Source organism: Gymnoscopelus braueri (genome assembly GCF_963280865.1).
Source record: "Gymnoscopelus braueri genome assembly, chromosome: 2".
NCBI lineage: Eukaryota > Metazoa > Chordata > Actinopteri > Myctophiformes > Myctophidae > Gymnoscopelus > Gymnoscopelus braueri.
In genome coordinates, this window is record NC_137604.1 from 42,532,009 (window position 1) to 42,554,088 (window position 22,080).

A 22,080-nucleotide genomic window follows, 5' to 3' on the forward strand; every position below is an offset into this window, starting at 1 on the left:
GATAGTGGTTTTAAGAGGTCTCTGAGTGTGGCATCTCCTCTGCCTCTTCTTTCTGTCTCTCTCTATCAGTCTCTCTCCCTCTCTCTCTATTTGGCTGTCTCTCTCCCGTCTTTGTAGTCATCCCCTCAATGCCCTCTCTGTCCATGGACCCTGGTGGTGGTAGTGGGGGGGGGGGTCTCTTCCTGTCCCTCATCCTATCAGAAGACACCAGGACACTAAGAGAAGGGGAGGGGCCAGCTCCCATGCCAGCTCCAGTCCTTACTTGTCTCGTCCCATGCTGTCCCATTCCCCTACCACACGCGCACGCACCAGCACACACACACACACACACACACACACACACACACACACACACACTTGGCCTCTGTAATTGTTGGGTCGGAATATTGTGACTGGTTCTGGATCAGTTTGGCTTCTGACTCACAGAGGTGAGGTGTATTGTGTATGGCGAATAAGAGCTGGAATCTGATCAGCTTGGACTTATGGGGATTGTAATTCTTTGTGCTGACAGCTTTGTATTCAGAACAACACTGTTGTGAATACAGAACTAGGAGCTCCAGAGCGGGACAGAGGTCTCTTGACAGAGTCCCAGCAGAAGGTAGGCAGGTACATTGTTTACATCTTGATTTCAAGTGCTTTTGGAAATTGCCTAACTTGGCACCTATTGAACACCCAGTGTCCACAGTGGAAGGGGGTCCCTTCTTTTGTGATCATTACCAAGCTTTCTGCCTTTTCTTTTTCCTACCAAGGTTTTTTTTTCTTGGGGGGATTTTCCTTGCCTGATTGAGGGTCTTAGGACAGGTGGAATAATTTTGTTTCCTTTTGTTAAATTTGGGCCTGTAAAGCCCTTGGAGATTTGACATCTGTGGTGGTGATGAGTGTGACCACCTGTCGTTCTGTCCACCTTTCTTAGCCACTCCTATAACCTCTACTTGCGCAGTAGGTATTCATCTGGGGGCTGTGAAGTTTCATCCAGAGCTGCTTACAATGAGCTGAGCAGGTAGGGAGGTTCAGCGTGTTGTGCATCAGGACCCATGACTGCAGCAAAGACTGCATAGGTGACCTTTCTGTTATGGGACAGTCACTTAAAACGCTATAGGCTGGAACTGTCACAACAAGCCTTGGTTCCTCTGTGTGTGTGTGTGTGTGTGTGTGTGTGTGTGTGTGTGTGTGTGTGTGTGTGTGTGTGTGTGTGTGTGTGTGTGTGTGTGTGTGTGTGTGTGTGTGTGTGTGTGTGTGTGTGTGTGTGTGTGTGTGTGTGTGTGTGTGTGTGTGTGTGTGGTGTCAGTGCTTTGCATTGTGGTCTGCTGTGGTGTCAGCGGCTGTGTTGATGAGAGAAAGACTGTGGGTCAGCGAGATGCCACTGGGCTCAGGCAGACAATGGTTCTCTGGTAGATGTGTGCAGGTTGCTGTTTGGTGGCAATAGAGCCCAGTGTGTACAGGGATTTGGTGTATTTGGGGTTGCAATTTGCTGGGCAAAGTGTGTGAGCAAACTAGCAAAGTGCCAATTTTAAGAATCAGTGATTGTGTTTTAGGAATGTATGTGTATCTGTGTGTGTGTTTGCTTCTCCATTGATTTCCAGTATAAAATGAAAGTTTTAAAAAGTTAAATATTAATGTGGGACATTTGCTTCCATGGCCTACTGGCAGCTGATCCTTGTAGTGGTTTGCGAGATCACACACACACACACACACACACACACACACACACACACACACACACACACACACACACACACACACACACACACACACACACACACACACACACACACACACACACACACACACACAAACCCTCGTCTAGGCACTAGGTGCCATTCATGCCCTAAAAAAAACATGCCCTCTGTTTAAAATCTCTGCTTGCTGTATGTACCTGTATGGTCAGTAGTTATGTTCTTTTAGCGCAGTGTTTCCAGAACAGTATATGAATGTATATTTTTAAGAAATAGTGAAAATAGCAGATCTACAAGATGCGATGCATCGTGAGCTTGTAGATCGGCTATTTACACTAATTTGGGTCCAGGTGAGACAGCAAACTTTCGATGTTTTAGCGCATCCAGGAGTTCGGAGCAGCAGCAGTGTGTGAGCTTTGGAGGCCTCAGTGCTAGAGAAGTGTTTCTGTCTGTCAGTCTGATTGTCTCTCTCTCATTCTGGGGTGGTGCCAGTCCTCATGGCGTAACCCAAGCCTCCCAGTGCCCCCCCACACCCCCACTATCCCCGCGGGTAACCTGACCCCAGAGTGCTTTGTCATGTTTCAGTGGGGGGGGAGAGAGGTTCCCCGTCCCACACTCCCCCTCTTTGTCCGACCGCAACATGGCACCGTCACAACAATCCCGTCCTGAGATCGTCTTTGACAGAAATGATGGGTGTAACTCCTCAGCTTCAGGAACGCCCCATGTGTGCTAGGATAAAGACCAGCAGGTGTTGTTTTGAAGTCTTTGTACTTCTGCAGGTTCTTTTACCTCACAGTGAAATTGCGTGAATTATTAAAAAGTTGTATTTGTATGTTAAACTAGGGCTCTTGCCTTTTTTTACGGCCCAATAGTAGGGGGACTTCACGTTATGTGGGACATAAAGTGGGACAGCTCTATACTTTAATATCTGCAAAATCAGTTTGCACGTTGTAGCTCCCTTTGATGACTTTATTTGGCACCACCTGAGTGAGCTGAGCGACGTTTTCAGCTTCAGACTAGGCTGTCTGAAGAAGAGCAGTGTGCTCGAAACATCTCTCAGCCCGCCTGCTCTGTTTGTTATGGGGAAGAATTATTATGGCTCCCTACACAGAACCCAGTCTGGGGTCTTGGCCCACTAACAAAGGGATGTCCTGGAAAAACAGCTGAGGGACCCAAAAGGGGAAAAAAAGCGAAAGCCCACAGCATTGTTAATTAGTTAAAAACCTAACCCATCCAACAAGAAAAACAAAACAAGACAGGAAAACATACAAGAACAAAGCCTTAGTTTGCATTCCTTGCTCTGTGTTGGCACGCTCACCAACTCCTCTGATCTCAGTGGCTGTTGTTATTGTACCCGCTCCCTTCCCTCAATCTACAAACTCAACAGTACTGGTCAGAGAACAGCACCAGCACCCGTAGTATAGTATTCACAAGTTCATGTATGGTATTCCCCAGTTCATGTGGTATTACTGGAATTCTTCAGCAATTCATCGGATAGTAGAGGTCAGGTGATCTTCTAGTCGTCAGACGTTTTATCAATAAATGGAAATATTGCATTATTAAGAAATCCCTTGCATTGGAAATAACGGTCAGCCTTATACCATCTCCTCTAATATTCTATATTCTATATATATAGTATTCAACAACAAGTTGTCTTGATGTGTTTTATTTTATTTTTATCTCCCATTTAGATTTCATTGTAGTTTTACTTTAGAGATACCACTGACAAGTGTCCTTGTTCTCCCAACCTCCAGCCTCTCCAGCCTCAAACCCTTTAGTTGTGTCAGTAAAAGGAAACCTTGCATTGTAAAGAAACCCCTGCCATTAGAGCAAAACCCAGAGATGTGTGGATTAAAACTGCCTGCTGGTGTTTTAGCCAAGAGCACATTTTTCCTCCTGGGAAAAAAACACACACAAAAATTCAAATGTTTCCTAACTACTCTGACTCAGCAAAAACCAGAGTTCACGACCTTGCTGGTGTTTTGCAGGCAGAGAATTGCTGCCTGTTAAGCCTCCGTTTGACAGCAAGCGGGGACATTTTCAGTGCTACGAGCCGTCTCAATTCATCTGAGGTGTCAGCTGCTGATGTAAAGCTGGGGAACGCTACAGGATGAAAACAAACTATCTGGATTGAAGAGTATTATGGCGTTGTGCCACTTTGTACAAATGAATGATGACTATTTTCTCCCCTCTCTCATATTGATTGACCAGGACTGATTCACTGCCAATCACGTAGATCTACGCGAACCTATTTAAAGCCGCCACGTGCCAATCGCGTAGATCTACGTGAAGTGAAATTTTTTTTTTTACCCAAAGACCAAGGAGATGATTTGTCAAAGATCTAGACTCCTATCCACTTCCTTGTTAACTTAAAACTTAAAAATTCTGTATCTCGGCTCCTGCGTACTTTTTTTTTTTTCAATTTTTCAATAAAAAAATATGAAAATACCTCTGGCAGTTAATGGGTTAATATGCCAAGGTTTAATCTTATGAAGATGTGCAGTTTGTAATTATTTGGAAAGTGCAGGACAACAGACCTTTGTTTTCAAAGACGGACAGATTTAGAATTTATGAAGACATTTTTCATTGTCCATATGTATTATAAAATTAATATTTCAGGACTGTGGCTTATCCTTGTAAATGCCACAGCGGGCCTCTTGTTGACTATGGTGGTACAAAGTACACAGTACTTGCACCACCATAAATAAACTCTTACTGGTCCTTTTGTACACTTTCAGAGATACAGACTGTGTATGTTGGAGTGTTCTCCAGACAGAGGCACTTGGTCTCTAAAACTTCCTGTCAGCTACACCATGTCTACTGCGTAAAAAGTAAAAGAGCATCTCCTTGTGTGTTTTATGTTCTGCCCACTGTCTGCCCTCGATTTAACTCCTCTGTCTGCTACGAGGTCCCACAGACAGACTAATCCCATTGTTAACGAAAAAGGAAACTAATTACTTGTTTCCAATTTTGGATCATGCCGTTCATCCCAATCAGGGTGCAAGACCAAACTATGACTGTGGCGAGTGTGATGGTCGACCCAGACATATTTCTGGTTGCGGGCCGGTCCCCACTGTTCCTGTGTGCCTCAGTGAGGTCTGGCTTCAGCCAGCTGGTGGTGGAAGGGAGTACACACACAGACACACACACAGACACACACACACACACACACACACACACACACACTGAAAACACACAGTGATGCCGGGACAAACCATGAGCCAAGTCGTAGAGACAAAATCCCGGGCCAACTTGTGGTCAGTCAGAAATGGAGCAGCCCATGTGAGAGAACTCACAAATGACCTTTCTCCCTGTCCCCCCCCTCCCTCTATTCCTGCAGGCATGGAAGAAGAGGTGGTTTGTTCTGCGCAGCGGGCGTCTGTCAGGCGACCCAGACGTGTTGGAGTACTACAAGAATGACCACGCTAAGAAGCCCATCCGCGTGATCGACCTCAACCTGTGTGAGCAGGTAAGACCCCAACCCCACCCCCTGCACTGCCTCTTGATGACGAGCTCACATTTACAGTTTGGGGAGATATTTTGTGTTGTGTAAAGTGTTTAATTTTTTATTTTTTTACACAAGGTGGATGCTGGGCTGACGTTCAACAAGAAGGACCTGGAGCATAGCTTCATCTTTGACATCAAGACCATTGACCGTGTCTTCTACCTGGTGGCCGACACAGAGGACGAGATGAACAAGTGGGTGCGCTGCATCTGCGACATCTGCGGCTTCAACCCCACCGATGAAGGTAAGACACTGGGCTGGTCAGAGAGATTTCTCCTTCCAGTTGGGGGTGGGCACAATTCAAGGTCTCATGCAGTGCACTGAGTTACATATTTCAGTGAAAGTAAATCAATACACAACTGTATCATCATTAGATAATAGGGGCTGAGCATAAAGCCCAAGGCATATCGGCATCGACGAATGCACATCAAGACAGCTGTCCCTATTATGTTCTTTGTTAACCTTCCTACTGGTAGCAGTGAGCTGTCTACTGGCATGCGTCATGCACTGCCCTCTGCCAATTCACACTACGGTCCAACTTTACTGCATCAACGGCCTCGAAAAACAAACTTGCTTCCTTGTATTTGTACATCCTGGCTACTGTACCTCCACTCGTCTTATAGATCTTCTTCTATTATCAGTGCTGGCTCTTTGGCACACCTAAATAATCAAATGGACTCAAGTCCTTGTTTTAGCTGCTGTTGTCTTTACTTTGCTTAAACAGGTCTGTTAGAGGCAAATTCACACAACTCCACCCACCACTGGGTATCAAAATCAAACCAGTTTAGTGCTAGTAACTATGCACATACTGGAAAATACTGGAAAATTGATATTAAGGTTTTGTTGACACGCAGCATTGCACCACTTCCTGTTGATTCCAGGGGCATCAAATGAGGCTGCGTCAACTGTGTCTTTGCGTCAAGGGACAGAAGCTCCCAGGCAAGGAAAGGGGCATATTTTTCTCTGGAGACTCTGCCCATCAGTGGACACATGAATACAAAATTCCCCTTCCGCTTATATTGGTTTGGGAACATGCAGTGCAACAGCGCTCCCCCACAGGGTGACTGGCAAAAAAGTATTCATGCGAAGCTCAAAGCCAACATGCCAGTCACTATATAGTTGATTGGTCTGTTTTGATTTGTGTAATTCAAATAGTTCCTTCTTTCTGGTGGACTTGGCTAAACTGGTTGTAAGCTCCATGAGGGGCCTGTTCCGTTGAGTTCTCAGCCCAGGCCTAATGGTCCGTGTGTTGAGATAGGCTCACATTTCCCTCTCTGCTCTCCGTTCCCAGCACTGGATAATTAAAGCATTGTGTTCTCTGCAGTCCCACCGACACTTGGTTCCTTCTTTCCTTTCCCTGGCTTGTCTGGTTCTGATTCTCTCACTCCCATTCTCTCTCTTCTCTCTTCTCTCTTCTTTCTCTCTCTTCTCTCTCTGTCTTCCCTTTCTTTCTGAGCCCAGTAGGCCCCTAAACCAGAATGGTTGCTTAGTTTTAGTTTTTCTAGTGATTTAAAACATAAAACCAAAGACAGTGGTTGAAAATACAGTTATAAAATATGGTGGTTTAAAAATAAAAATACGTATTTTTTGCAACAAAACCACAGGCTGTTTACAGGTTCATCTCACCCCTCAACAGATAACAAAAAAGAAACAAATGTGAAACAAACATTTAAAGATAGATGACAAGTCATGACTCCACTGGCGAAAGAAAGTGTCCTTCCACGTTTGTCTGTCTACATCCCTTTGGTAGCACTTCACTTTCTCATCAGGTCTAATGCTATACGGCATAAGGCATTTGCTTCACATAATTACAAAGACTGATGCCACTGAGAAATGTATGGCAGGAGCATGTCATTTTTCCCTTTTCTCCCAAACACCAATTCAGCTCAAACCCTGGCAACAAGCGACTGTTCTTGGCTCCAAGGTCAGCCTCTCTTTTGTGTTGTGACTAATACTATGTCTCAACCTCTGCTAGCTAGCGTTGGCCGGGAAACGACCTTGATAGAACATAGTTCACGCCACCTTCTGTCACCAAGTTATTGGACCTGCTTGATAAATCCCTTGTACACACTCATATACACGCACGCACCCACAATTTAAATTGGCATTCCTGATTTGACTGCTTATAAGACAAACATCCCCACAGATAGGCAGCTACCAGTTCTTATTCAAAACGAGGTGACCTTGAAATGCTTTCTAGTGTTCCTATCTGTGCTCATCTGAGTGCTTTGTGGCAGGAGTGGATATTAGGTGGTGGTGTGTGGGCCTCGGAGCCAGGCAAGGGTAGCCTGGGACCAGACGAATCTGCGAGTGCAAAAACAAATTGCACTCTGCGATTTGGGTCTGGCACCGCTCCATAGAGAATCCATTTCCTGCTCCAGAAGACGTGGGTAACCAATCAGGGCCCAGTATTAAAATATGGGAGACTGTGATTGGTAGTTGGTTGTAGGTCTAACCAATTGCGTCCAGAGCCATTGTTTTGATCCCGCCCCCTTGGAAAAAAAACGTAATAGAAGCACCAGACTCATATCCACGCAGTGATATAGTCTGGCTACGCGAGGCTAAGGCAAGGATGCGTCATGGCAGGTGTCGATATTAGGTAGGTGGAAGATGGGCATTGTAAACAGAGAGGGCATTCTCCCACTGTCTGGATGAATCAGCATGTATAGCTTCAGCAGACAAATGGAGAGAAGAAGTAGGTGATGCACTTGAGAGAGAGGGAGGGAGGGAGAGAGAGAGAGAGAGAGAAATTGAGTTTGAAGGGGGAGAGAGAACAGAAGATGAAGGAACCAAGAGTGTTATGGAAGAGAGAGTGTGTGTGTGTGTGTGTGTGTGTGTGTGTGTGTGTGTGTGTGTGTGTGTGTGTGTGTGTGTGTGTGTGTGTGTGTGTGTGTGTGTGTGTGTGTGTGTGTGTGTGTGTGTGTGTGTGTGTGTGTGTGTGTGTGTGTGTGTGGGTGGGTGGGTGGGTGGGTGGGGGGGGGGGGGGGGGGGGGGTCCAGCTAGGATCTCTATTATGCCCTTCCTGTTCTTACTGCAGCACATGCAGCAAAGGGTCCTTGACTCGAAATGACTGTGGCAAAGCAGAGACCTTGAGGAAAAGCTGTCTGAGAGATAGAGAGAGAAGTGGGGGATTCTAAAGGCAAACGGTGATAAAAGATACAACCCACAGCAGGTCAGAGTGCTCTGTGAGAGCTAATGAAATGTTTCCAAATAACTCTGTGTAAAGTTGTACTGCATAGAGCGGTGACAAATACAATTAAATGTATTGGCAATATGCCAAACATATCATGAATCTCCAGCACTGATTTGAAGCCAGACCTTTTCTTTGTGGCGATGGTAAGCCACTCGAATTAGACAATAAAAGGGGCAATTAAGATCAGGTGTGTATGGGGGTACATGATGGAGTGAAGTGACAACAACGTGACTGAGTGGAATGTTATCCCTGATAATCACTAGGAACCGCTTTTCTAACCTGCTGCTATTTACTTTTTGACCTTTCAGTGTTTTGAGATGCCCAATATGGGATGGTACACTTAAACTCATGAACTACACCCATGTTTAACACTGGTCTTTGCATTACTACTGCTACCCCTACTATTGTCATAGTGTAAAAATAGGAAATGAACGGATTGGGATTTTACTGCGTAGTAAAATCATGGATTTATCGCTGAGACTGTAAAAGTGGACTAGTAAGGGTACATAATTTACAATTAGTTAAATTATCACTCAGGCTTTTACTGTGTATGGCTCCTGCCCTTTGTACTCCTTACTATTGGTTGCGTGGTTGGGTTGCTGGGTAATAATGAACAGAAACGTATTGTACTGTATCACTGAGTCACTCTATATGCGAGCATCAATTAAAAGCCTTCTTTAACCACCCCCCCTTCTCTCTCTCCAGAAGCGGCCAAGGCTGCCCACCAGTCAGCGATGGTAGTGGATACCCCGCCTCACCCAGCGCAAGGGGGTATGATGGTCCCAGGGGGGCCAAGTATGCTGACGAATGTGCCCCCTCCCTACCAGCCTGTGAACGTCCGCCACCTGGACTCTCAGTCCAGCCTGGATGAGCCACAGGACTACCTGTGGCTGGTCAACTGTGAGAGCAAGAAGCCTGAACCCAACAGGTCAGTGGGTATGATGTGTGTGCGTGTGTGTGTGCGTGCGAGGAGTGCGGGGGTATTTGTGTGTGTGTATTTATGTATGGGTTGGTCAGTGTGGCTGCTTGGGTGGGTGTTCCTTTTCCCTTTGTGTACATTAGTGTGTTATTGTGGGAGACAGGGACCTGTCCCAAATTAAAAATGTTAGTTTGTTCATGTCATATCCATTATCTTTTCTTTTTCTTCATCATTTCTTTGCCATTACCCGATCTACCTGTTGTTCTTGTTCTCCTATTTTCATTTTTATACATTTCCTTCTATGCTGCTGCTCTCCTCCTCTGTGTGTGTGCGCCTGCCTGCGTGTGTGTGTGTGTGTGTGTGTGCGTGCGTGCGTGTGTGCGTGCGTGCACTGTGTGTAGTTCAGTGCTGGAGGCAGACCAGGTGTACTTGCTACTGGAGGATTGTGAGAGCAGGACTCTTCCCTCTCAGGCCAGTCTGTGAGTGGCCAGCCTCCCAGCTGGAACGGCCTGCTGTGTGGAGTGTTCCATGTCTAGACAGACAAATAGACACACACACACACACACACACACACACACACACACACACACACACACACACACACACACACACACACACACACAGAGATGCATATGCACACACAAACACACTAACCCACAAACATATACAGTACATATACACATAGTTACAGGGGCCCACACCCATGATTATGCATACAAAAGCATGAAATGAATGCACAATAATACGTGCATACATAGACACATTGCACATACATACTGTAGGTACACACCAACACATTTACATGTGCACATCAAATCACCCCATGCAGCCACATTCTACATATACACATAAATACACATCAAATGATTGCACAGGGACAGTTGAACACACATGTGCATATAGCATGTGCACACATACTCGCAAGTACAGTGTTTTGGTGTGTTTGACAATGTTATACCGTAACGCCCTTAAACACCAAAGGAGGAAGTGAGTGAGAGTGTTGTCACTGATGTTGCATTACCTTTGTTCTTTCCTGCACGTTTAAACCATGTGTGAGGTCTATTCCATCCCGAGCCATCAAGAATTAATTAACTTACTATGGTTTGCAAAAAGTGTTGTTTCTAAAATAATCTGCTTGAGGCACTGGCACATGGCTTTGACTTGTTCTTCTTTGGCTGCAGTTGTAGTAGGTACAGTAGTAGTACAGTAGCTGCTCTGAACATGAGATATATGGATGGAATGTAAAAACGTATAATACTGTAACTATTCGATTGTGGATCTCTAACTCTTCTGCTGTGCTTGTGTTCTGTTCTCAGAGCCCACGCTGAGTGTTCCAAGTCTACCTCTTCAGAGACGGACCTGAACGACAACCTGCCCTCCCACCGCACCCCCACTTCCTCCACCTCCTCCGCCAAGCACGCCTCGCACAACGGCTTCTTCGCCCAGCACCCGGCTCCGGCCTCCGCCTCCTCCATCTACGACTCTCCTCCGTCCCGCGGCGCCTCCCTCTCCAACGACGCCGGCCTCTACCACTTGCCACGTAGCTACTCTCAGGACACGGTGCTACTCCCCAAGTCCGCTTCCTCCCCGCCTCTCCCCGAGGGAGGGGACCAGTCGGAACTGTACGTGTTCAACACGCCATCGCGGAAGCCCTCCATGGAGGCGCAGATTCGCAACCTCTCCATAAGCTACGACATCCCACCCACGCCTGGTGCCAACAGCACATACATGGTGCCCCGCACCTTGTCTGCCTCAGCCGGTGGAGGAAGTATGGAAGGCGGGGTAGACGTGGTGCCGCCGCCCAGACCACCCAAGCCGTCGCTCAGCTCCTCCTCGGGGCCCCCTCCGCCCCCTGCGGAGCGATCGCCCACGGACACCTACTGTGTGCCACGCTCGGCCTCGGAGACGGACGGGAACTACTGCGTTCCGACCAGCGCGGGGAGCAAGGCGCTGCGCAGCAACACTATCGGCACTGCAGATTCCACACGCATACGAAGAGGTACATGGCGACCAAGCGGATATAGTGTGCAGCTATGTTGTCGCGACACGTTGCGACACGTTGTGAGCTTGTAGATGTGCTATTTCTGGCGAAGAGATTTGGTGTTGAGGGAAAAAAGGAGGGGACCAAGTATATAGGGTTTAAGTGGTTCAGCTGAAAAGACTACAAATGACCACACACATTACTGTGTGCTGTTATTCAGCATGCCATTGATCATGAAAACAGTGACATGCTTATGACAACTGCTGTAACAGCGCAGCCATCATACGTTTCATGATAAGTTCCATAAGTTTCATGCTCCTTACAGTCAACAAAGAATATTTTGTCGTTAGAATAATTACAAAATACAAAATAGAATTTTGTGTAACTATCATCAGCAATCTGGCTCGCAGAAGTAAAACATTTCCGTTGCCATGCAAGTGAATGAGAAAATTATAATTAAGGATGACTTGATGACTAAAACTCAGTTGTTAGTCCCCTGTACAACCTGAGCAACAAAGGTGTTGATTTTGAGTGAGCTCAGGGGTGGGCAGCTAATTCTAAAAAGGAAACAAGGGTTGCCCCCCCTGCTGGTAAGAAACATCACCACACTAACAAATCCACTGGATGGAGGATTATTATTTACAAAAGTGAGAGAGGACCTGAGGTCAACATTACTCCAGCAAGTGCTGACACAGCATGTACTTAGTGCTTCTGGAAGCTGTGAAACTAACTATATAAAGAGTAAATGTTGTTTATCTTGTAGGTTTTTTTTCTCCAGCAATTTGTATTAATATTTAGTATACAGAACATACTTTATAGGCTATATCTTGATGTACACTACACTTTTATCCACACTGCATGTCAGTGCCATGTGCACCTACATTTGTAGCATGAATGATCCCAGTTATTGGGAACCGTCCTATGTGGTGATGGTGCCATGATCCCCTATCAACTTTATTACAAAAGAAACTTAACCCCCAACCCTCATTGCATTAGTGACATGCTGTAACCATTGAAATATACAGGAAATGGAACCCCCAGCTCCGAAAGTGTTGGTGCCTGCAAAGCCAACTGGCCTACACAGCAGAATTTAGTCTCATATCCTTATCTTAGCAGTCTTCTTTGCCTTTTGTTGTTACCACTGAGCTCTTTGTGGTTGTGTGTGAGTGAATTACATTAGCGTGAATGGCTAATGACCAGGGAAAGAACACAACAACAGTGGACATTAGAGGCTCCAGCCCAAGTGCTTAATTGAATGTGTGTTGAATCCTGAAAAGAGTTGAGATTGTTGGTGATAGTCAGGGAAGTCTCTCCCATTACTGGAAGGTCATGGGTTTGATTTCTGCTTCAGTTAGTACAGAGAATGAGAAACCGAAACCCTAAATGCTCACTTATGCTTTGGTTAAGAAGGACGGATAAATGTCTCAAATGGAAAGTGAGATGGTAAACATTTAAAAGGCTTTAATGTGTTTGCGATGATGTAGTGGTTTCATAGGTGAAGTTTTATAGTTCATGGAGTTTAGTGTTGCTTTGGACATTTTGGCGTATACCTTTATGTGTGTGTATATACGGTATGTATGTAACGTATATATATATTAGGGGTGTAACAATATATCGTGCCACGATATATCGCAATATTGAAATGTGACAATATGTATCACTGTGACGTCGCGAAATATCGCAATATTTTATTTGTTAATGTCAAGGCAATTATATGTTGCCTTTCTGCATCAAATATGCCTACATCTAATCTAAAATAGCATAGCATAGATTATTACAAGCGACCCTCTCTGGTATTTTCTTTTTTTTTTGTTCGAGCTGTTGGAAATAACTAGGCTACACTTGGTTGATAAAGTCCAAATGGCAACAGTATGACTGAGGCAGTATTGATATTATATTTGTTATTAGTGTTTATCCGTCCTCTGAAACAATGTGGTTTACAGTTAGTGAGAACTACTTCACCTTGTCCCTTTAGCTTGTATGATTTTATTTCTTTTCGTGTGTTAAGCTTTGTAAAACTTTATTTTTTGTCCTTCAAGTGCTGTAAATAACATTTATTATGTGTTATTAACTCAGATTCCACCAAACTGAAGATGATGGGATAATTGAAAAAAGGAAAATAATGAAATAATATCGTATCGTATCGATATTGTGAGTCAAATATTGCGAGCCGATATTGTGTATCGTATCGTAAAATGAGTGTATCGTGACACCCCTGATTGCAAGCCATTCTCTGTGTCTTTTCAGATTTTGGATCCCAGGACTGCTACGACATCCCCAGGTCATTTCCCACCGACAAAACCTCCTCGTTTGACTTCAACGAAAGTTTCAACAGCTATTTTGTAAGTGTTGTTTTAATAGGTGATTTTCTGGTTCAGTGGAGAGCCAAGCTTAGAAACTCAAAGAAGACGAGCATAGCGCCTCGAGGCTTAAAGTGGATTGACAGAGACTGACAGAAACGCTTACATCGGTTGATGCGTGTGCGTGTGCGTATGTGTGCGTGTGTGTGTGTGTGTGTGTGTGTGTGTGTGTGTGTGTGTGTGACCTGTTGCCGTGTTTGTGTGGGTGGGTGTGCGCTTGCGTGCATGTGTGGGTTTGTGCATGCTTCCATGTACTATACAAGTGTCTATTTTCTGTGTTTGGTTGCATTATATGTTTGTGTGCGTGTGTTTACCTATGTCTTCAACCTCCACAGAAAAACAAAGGCATGATGCCAGTGGGTAGCCAGTCCACTGAAGAGATGGATCAGAACTATGTGCCCATGGTGGGCGCCAATTCCCCATCACACCACCACTCTGGCAACCTGCAGGACCCCATCCAGGAGCCCAACTATGTCCCCATGACCCCAGGCACGGTCGAGTTCTCCTCCCTGGGTAAACAGGTCCCTCCACCTGCCCACATGGGCTTTCGCGCCAGCCCTAAGACCCCACCTCGGCGGCCTATGCTCATCAGCGAGTGCCAGCCCCCACCTGTCGACCGCAACCTCAAACCTGACCGCAAAGGTGAGTGGAATATCGGTGTGTGTGTGCACAGCAAAATCCGGAGTGTTCATTTAACTTTGAGTGAGTAGAAATTGACCTTCATATTTTTTTCACTCAGAGTTAAATTAACACTTTGGATTTAGCTGTGTAGGCATGCTTGTGTGTGTGTGTGTGTGTGTGTGTGTGTGTGTGTGTGTGTGTGTGTGTGTGGGGGGGGGTGTTTAATGTTTTTTCCATAGCTGTTGGGTGGTGTACTGCTATATGTTTACTGGTTTCCCCCTCCTTGCATCTGTCATCTGACACTCAGCTGTGTTTCTGTGGAGTGCTGGCTCATGGTCAAAAAAACCTGTTTTTAGATTCCATTGTCTCTGCTCAGTTTCTCAAGCGTCATCATATGTTGGAATAGAGAAGAAACTTTCTACAAGCCTTATGGCTTGAGTTAAAAACGGATACACTGAACACACCATCAGGTACGGCCAAGACACAAGGGTCCCATTACCATAACAGAGCCTCCGGTAACTGTGCCACTTCATATTATTAAAAAATTGTCGGGTAAATCTGGCCAACCCTGCACCAGTTGTGTCCAGCATCCCGAAAATACCGCCGCTGCCTCCCTTTAGGCCTGTCCTTGACCGGTCCACACACTGCCTGTTTTACCTCCTGCTGAATTGGGTTCAATGCTTGCCACGTCATCTCCCATTCCAACACATTTAGCCCCCCTTGTCAAAGGCACTTTTGTCTGAGGCTCGGGAGGCCCCGTGGTCTGTTTTGGAGGGGGACAGGAGGGGGTAGGGGCCGTGCCATGGAGCGCCTGAAGGCCAGAGTGGTCACCTCCGTCCCCATTGTCCCATCTGCCTGAATGGAGGCTTTGATGAGAGACCTAGCAGTGAGGAAGGAGAATTACAGCCTGTCCAGAGAGATGCCAGGAGTGAAAGAGAGAGGATGAGAGATTTAGACTCAAATTCACAGGCAAACCTAATGCCATTTTTAGATTATGGCAGATCCTAAAGAGCAGGATCTCGGCTCACTTTAGCCCTGGTCATGTTCATGAATAAAAGAAGTGCACTTTAAAATAAGTGCACTGAAGTGTTACCAGGTTTAGGTTGTATCTTGGGGATCAATCCCTTTGTTTGTCTCCTATGGATTTTTTTGTACCATGAGCCATGCATCTGACTACCACACTGCTATCTGCCCATGCCATCTCCCATGTGTCTGTCTGCCTGTCTGCCTGTCTGTCTGCCTGCCTGACTTGTTTGTGTCAACCAAATCTTGTCAATTGTACAGCATACTTTGTTATGCATCATGTCGCGGCAGTCACACACTGAAAATAGCGGATCTACAAGCTCACAACGCTGTGCACTGAGACATGTTGAGCTTGTAATCCTCTATTTTTGGTGTGTGACACCGGTGTGCAACTAAGCATAAATCCAAACACACTCTGCTCTGTAATGGCTTTGACACTGGGTCACACTGCAGTGTATTATCTTGGGTTTTTAGCTTGGGACGTGTGTGGTGTTGATTTTTTTTAGTTTTGATAGAACTACACACAAATTATATTAAAGGTAAACCTATGTCCCCTGCCCAGTTAGAGTTAGTGTACTTTACATGTTGTGGATGTGATACTCTCATAAATGGCTTTGTCGATGTATTGTCATTGTTCACACAGCTCATTGTGCATGCAGTGCTGATGTCAGGCTTTGTATGCAGGGAAGCCATGATGCATGGAGTGGGGTGCATGTCGGGGTGTTTTGAAGTCTGCTGTTGCCATGACAATAGAGTTGACAATCTTGCCTTGTAAAGGGCTGATTAGGGGGGAGGGCTGGGAGGGAGGTGGTGGTGCAGGTTTGTTGTTCAGCAATGTTCTCTCTCTCGCTTTGCATGGCATCGTTCAATTGGGGTTAGAATAGGGATGAACTTTGTTGTAATGATTTTCTTTTCTTTTTGTAATGAGCCAAGTCTTCTTTCACCAATCAGGTCCAAGTCAGAGTCCTAAAATTATAAGAGCGAAAGGTGTCGGTTTAGAGCGAACGGACTCTCAGACCATAGGGGAATTCCCCAGGGGACGACGCAAGGGTAGGTACCCCGAACGACCTCCAAACTGGCATTGTGAACTTGAAACACAACTCTTCATTCTTTGTCCAATTCAACACGACCTTATGCATGCTGGAAATGATGCACTGTGGGAGAGCCCTCTTAATTTCTTCTATCTAAAGTTCTATCTAAAAGGAACTCAACACATCAAAAGAGAACACAACTTTATGCATGCTGGCCTGGAAGTGGTGCACTCACTGCACTGGGGGATATCCCTTTTAATTTCTGTTATATCTAAAATGAACTCGACACATCAAAACAACCAGAGGTCAATTCAAGTTGAGTTGAGTCTTTGAGGTTTAGATCTCGCCACTGGTACCCAGCTGGGTTGAAGATATGTTAAATTATCCCCAATTCCCCATCTCATCATTGAATCATTGGATGAGTGTAGACATCATACATTATACATCTTTCTAATCCAAGTGGTAAGTCCAGTTATTCAAAAGTCCATTAACTGTGGTTCCTGGTTTATGTTTGTTCATAATATATACTGTAGATGGTTGCCAAACATGAAGATCAGCCGTACAGCACCTTGGAATAAAATGAACTTAACGTATATTTTGTATGATCCCTCCCATGCTTTAACCATTTAAGCCCTATATTATTTGTCGTAGTAGATGAATTTTCCCAAAATAGAGATGCCACGGTTAATGTGGTTAATACTGTCTATTTTTGCCACTTACAACACTAAACCTGTATTAATTGGAACCTACTGTAGGTATCCGAAAAGATCATAATCAATGTTATTTTAGACTCACACAAGGTGCAGTATGTTTGATTCTGGCCAGTATTTACAGGATAGAAAGAAATGTGGACTTCTAGGGTTATGAACACGCACAGCAGTGTCACTCTCCAGTCTTCTGGGGTGCGCTGGTAGATGACCGAATGTGTGTCAACCATACAATAGCAACTTCCCCTGTTCGATTCCCACTGGAGACGAGTGTTGCATGTTCTTCCCCATCTCTCTGTCCTCAGTCTCCTGACTCTATACTGTCCTTTCCAAAGCAAAAACTGAATATAATAATTATTCTCACCCTCATGTAACTGCTCTCATGAAAACTAATAGCCAGAACATTTATTTATTAACATTTTCTGAACAAATTTCTCTAACCATACTGTGTTTGCGGGTTGTATTTTGCCTTTGCTCCAAAGCAAAAGCAGACCTTCACTACTAATGTGATGGAAGGCTTCCGGGCAGCAGGTGTCTCTCCAGGAGGAAATTGAACAATGATATCATCTAATGAAAGATGATACACACTGATGCATGCCTACACGCACGCACACACACACACACACACACACACACTCACACACACACACACACACACACACACACACACACACACACACACACACACACACACACACACACACACACACACACACACACACACACACACACACACACACACACACACACTCACACTCACACTCACACACACACACCCTGTTAAAACAAAGCCTACCCTTTCTTCCTCACTCTTCTCCTTTTGTCCACATTTTTGGTCACCCCGTAATTTGATTCACTTTATTAGAAATATGGAGTGTTCTATTCTTTGTGTTGTACTGTATTCTCACTGCATTGCGTATTGACCATGTCTTCCTTGTGCTTATTCATGAACTGTTAGCAAAAGTCTGGTTCTGCTCTAGGCATTTTTGTATGCAGCAGATAGTGTGTCTTTCTTTGCCAGACTGAAGCTTTGCTGTATGAACAGTTGAAGTGGGTTTCCAGATTGGGGCCTGATAACCTCAATGTAACATTGACTGATATTCTATCTGCCTCCTGTCAGCCAAGACAAGACGGCTGAGTCGTTGGCCAAAATTGAATTGGGTTCAATACTATACAAAATGGCTGGATCACTGGTGTATAAATGTGTTAGCAATCTAATGTGCAAGGACACTTTGGTAGAGCTTTGGGTTGTGTAGTTAGTTACCTTGCCATGATGTATCTCCAATAGTTGCTCCATTGATTAGAAAATGATAAATGAAAATATGCTCCTCATTAACTTACATCGTACAGTGAAACAGTTCTCAAAGTCACTCTTTTAGCCCGTAAACAAACCTAACAAAGCTTATTTTGCCATTATAGAACATCCCAAAACGTCATACTGTTTGTAGTTTTTTGAATAAAATGTCAACTTCATTTTGATTTTGCTATTTGCATTTGGAAGAAACGGATCCGGATCTTCATATAGTAAAATAAACAGGAAGTTGACATTTTAAAAATAAAATGTAGTTTTGTGTTGTTCTGCTGTAATTTGGCAGAATCAGCTTTGTTTGTGTTCATTTACAGGGTAAAAGGGTGACTTTAACCCATTAAAACCCAACACAATCAAAATGTTTGAGAGCCACTGATATTATAGCAACATAAGTTTTAAAACTGTTAGGATTTAGTAGACATTTGTAGAATCCCTAGAAGCAAAGATTTGAGTTACAAATGTTTTCTTTAAAAAAAATCTATTCAAAGAATTGCACACATGTTCAAGCTTTTTCAAAAATAGCTAATAAAAAATAAAAAAGTCTAAAAATGACACAGATGCGTTCCCGGATTGAATGGGTTAAGAGCAGTTTCACCGTACAATGTAAGTCAGTGAGGAGCATATTTAGAATTCTCAATTTCTAATCAATGGGTTTCTCGCTCATCGTTGGAGTTACATCATGGCAAGGTAACTACACAACCCAAACCTTTTGTTAAAGTTTTCTTGCACTTTAATTGACCGGTAAAAGAGAACTCTTGATTATAGAGTAGAATCTCGGAACACAATTTTGTCTAATATTAGTCATAGTTATTGCATAATTATTTCTTGGATCTTTGCCGCATTGATTGACAGGTGTGTGTGTTCTTTTCCTACAGGACACAAGCCTGCCCCTTTGGAGATCAAGCCACTGCCAGAGTGGGAGGAGCCTTGTGCGCCTGTGCGCTCGCCTGTCACACGCTCCTTCGCTCGGGAGTAAGTTTCCCAATCTCACACTGCATCAAAGAATTGTACATATGGTACTATAAGTTTAGGCAGTAGATCCAGCTTAATAAAAAAGTAGTAGATACTAACCCTCCATGCATTACAGTAGTCACTTCATGACCTGTCAATGTCGCACTGTTCCTAGAAATATGTTCATTGCTCTTTCTCAGTAGCTCCAGCATAATGCATTATGATTTGTTGGCTTGTCAAGGATGAGGTTTGTTTCTGTGCTTTTTATAGCTGCAGGGACTCAACTGGCTGCAAAAGGGCAATAGCAGTGGCTGTCGTGATGTGTTTTATTGTGTGATTGCAAGAGACTGTGTGTGTGTGTGTGTGTGTGTGTACTGTATGTGAGAATGTGTGCGTGTCTCTGTGTGTACATGCGAGCGTGTGTGTGGGTGTGTATGAATTTGCATCCGTGTGCATGCACACGCACTGAAGTGCTGGGAGAAGTGGGTTTGTAAACATTGTGAATGCTGCTCAGTCCCTCTAGGTTTCCCATGCCTCCAAGACCCCCATCAGTGCATAGCACGGCCTCCAGCACAGACTCCGAGGAATGTGATGAGAATTATGTAGCCATGCTCTCTAATATGTCAACAGACGAACCAGTATGTAACACCCAATGTTATTCATCTAATATAAGACGTTGCATGATTACAATTTATTTTACTACATTTTCAAATAATTTTGTAGGCAGGGTAAAAAAAAAGAACCTTTTAGCTTTAATACAGCTGCAATACAAAGAAAAAAACATAATTTGTGGATTTTAATGTTAATGATGTCGACTTTTTAAATGAAATCATATTGTTTAATAACTTGTCTTAGACAGACCAAAGGTTTCAAATGGTTTGGTTTCAAGCACAGACACTTTAAGGCATTTATCTAAGACCCCAGTATGTCAGTGTTTAGTTTGTCATCGTAAGTTGAATTTCAAGTACAAGTCCCACGGTCACTTGCTCTCCTCTCCTAAGCCCTCTGTTAATTTAGACAAATCAACGGTTGCCGCAGAGGGACTCCTCAACACTTATTGTCTTTCTTCGCTCTTTTACAGCCTCTTCATGTATCGCTGCTTTGCTTTCTACTTTTTCATTTTGCTTCCGCCCGCAGGTACCATATACTGTGGGAAATAAAACTTTATTTTTCTTCCATACATCAATACCCTCATTGTAGTTTTTAGGATCCCCTCTTTATTTGGTTATTTGTTACATAATTATAGTAGTCATCTGGTGTCATTTTAGATTTTATTGCTAGTTATTCTCTGATAATTCTCTATTCTCGATATTAATTAATTACCAGTAGAATTAATGTACCATAATTGGAACAGAAGTGGATTAGTTGGTTACAGGTGGGTACAGTCTACAAACAGGTGACTGAATGAGGGGCACTTTCTCTTACAGTCTGGGTACTTGATGCGACATTTTCTCTGTTTTGACAACCATAACAAACAGTTTCCTTTTTTCCTAAATCTGCCTTGATATTTTTCTGTTGACTTCCTGTTCCCTTCCCATGATGTAATTTCCTTTGCTCTAGTCTTTCTTCTCTACCATGGCTTTGTCCATCTGTTCATTGTTTTCCAGATGACCCATTAAGATCTTTTCTTATTTCTACTGCGTTCTTGTTATCACTAGCTGCTTTGCTTCTCTCCTTTAACCCTTCTCTCCTTCCCTACCGCTCCTTTCTTTATTCTCGCTATCACTCTTCTCACTGTCCTCTCCTGCTCTCTCCCTCCCCTTCTTTCTATCTACCGTTAACTGTATTTTTTTTCTGCTGCTAATTCTCTGCTCATCTCCTTTTTCTTTTTCTCTCCTCTCCCCTTCTCTCCATCTGCCCCTGTATTTTCCTTCCCCTGGCTATGTCCATGTCACTGTGTGTGTGTGTGCGTGCAGAGAGGAGTCCTTCTACTGCACTGTCCCCATCACCCCTGTAAAGCGGGAGGTGGAGGAACTAGACCCCATAGAGGAGGTGAGACAGGTTGCCAGGTTTGACATGCATGGGCTGCCGTGCTGGAACACTAAAGTGTTGATTGAACTCTGAAAGATAATTTACTCACCCCCCATCCCTACCCAGAAACTGTGACAATTACCAGTCCATGGAAAAAATAGAAAGAGAGAAACGAACGCTCTTCACTCCTTGCAAATACAAATATTTCTACCTGCTTTCATCTACCTGATTTCATCCGTACACCATGACAGTGATAGTTTTCAGGGGAGTGCATTTGCCCTCCAGCCCAGAGCACAAAGGGTTGCTAGTTTCAGATCCACTATCAGTATCTCAGTGGCAAGAACGTGCATGGACTCTTGACTCTATAGTAGGGTGGGACTGATCTATCCTTAACTGCCCTCAGTGACTACATGCACTGATTGCAACAATTTTAGAAGTACATTAAGCCCAAACTGTTCTTCCAACTAGTATGTGTTGTAATTCTGTCTTCATTTTAGTTCTAATACTTACGCCCAATCGTAGTTTAGAATTAACAACCTCTTCTTCTGTAGTTGCTGTACTGTATGTTAATTTGTGTGTGCGGTGGACCACTTTACTTAGACCCTTGGCTGCATTCCCCTCTTGCCAATTCAACGACTGAAGTCTTCTTTTCCTGGGTTTGTAGAACATTAAGCTGGGTCCGCCCATGACGGCGGATGGGGGTAGCAGCCCCATGGTAAAACCCAAGGGAGACAAACAGGTGGAGTACCTTGATTTGGACCTTGACCCTGGCAAATCTACCCCACCTAGAAAGGTAGGACACCACTTTAACACTGCATTCATAGAGGTTCCCT

General features: G+C 44.3%; 1 protein-coding gene across 6 annotated transcripts in view; it reads left to right on the forward strand.

The window, feature by feature from the left end:
• gab1 (GRB2-associated binding protein 1) overlaps positions 1–22,080 on the forward strand; it is a 64,442-nt gene that overhangs the window by 39,750 nt on the left and 2,612 nt on the right. For 4 of the 6 annotated variants that reach the window (XM_080414380.1, XM_080414381.1, XM_080414382.1 and 1 more), the window contains 11 exons: positions 5,017–5,145; positions 5,260–5,425; positions 9,080–9,302; positions 9,695–9,772; positions 10,610–11,292; positions 13,522–13,616; positions 13,970–14,276; positions 16,230–16,328; positions 19,201–19,297; positions 19,791–19,914; positions 21,912–22,040. In XM_080414380.1, coding sequence (XP_080270506.1) covers positions 5,017–5,145; positions 5,260–5,425; positions 9,080–9,302; positions 9,695–9,772; positions 10,610–11,292; positions 13,522–13,616; positions 13,970–14,276; positions 16,230–16,328; positions 19,201–19,297; positions 19,791–19,914; positions 21,912–22,040 — 2,130 coding nt within the window. Of the gene's footprint in view, positions 1–5,016; positions 5,146–5,259; positions 5,426–9,079; positions 9,303–9,694; positions 9,773–10,609; positions 11,293–13,521; positions 13,617–13,969; positions 14,277–16,229; positions 16,329–19,200; positions 19,298–19,790; positions 19,915–21,192; positions 21,269–21,911; positions 22,041–22,080 lie in introns of all 6 variants that reach the window. The other 2 variants (XM_080414383.1, XM_080414384.1) reach the window with 2 other exon arrangements.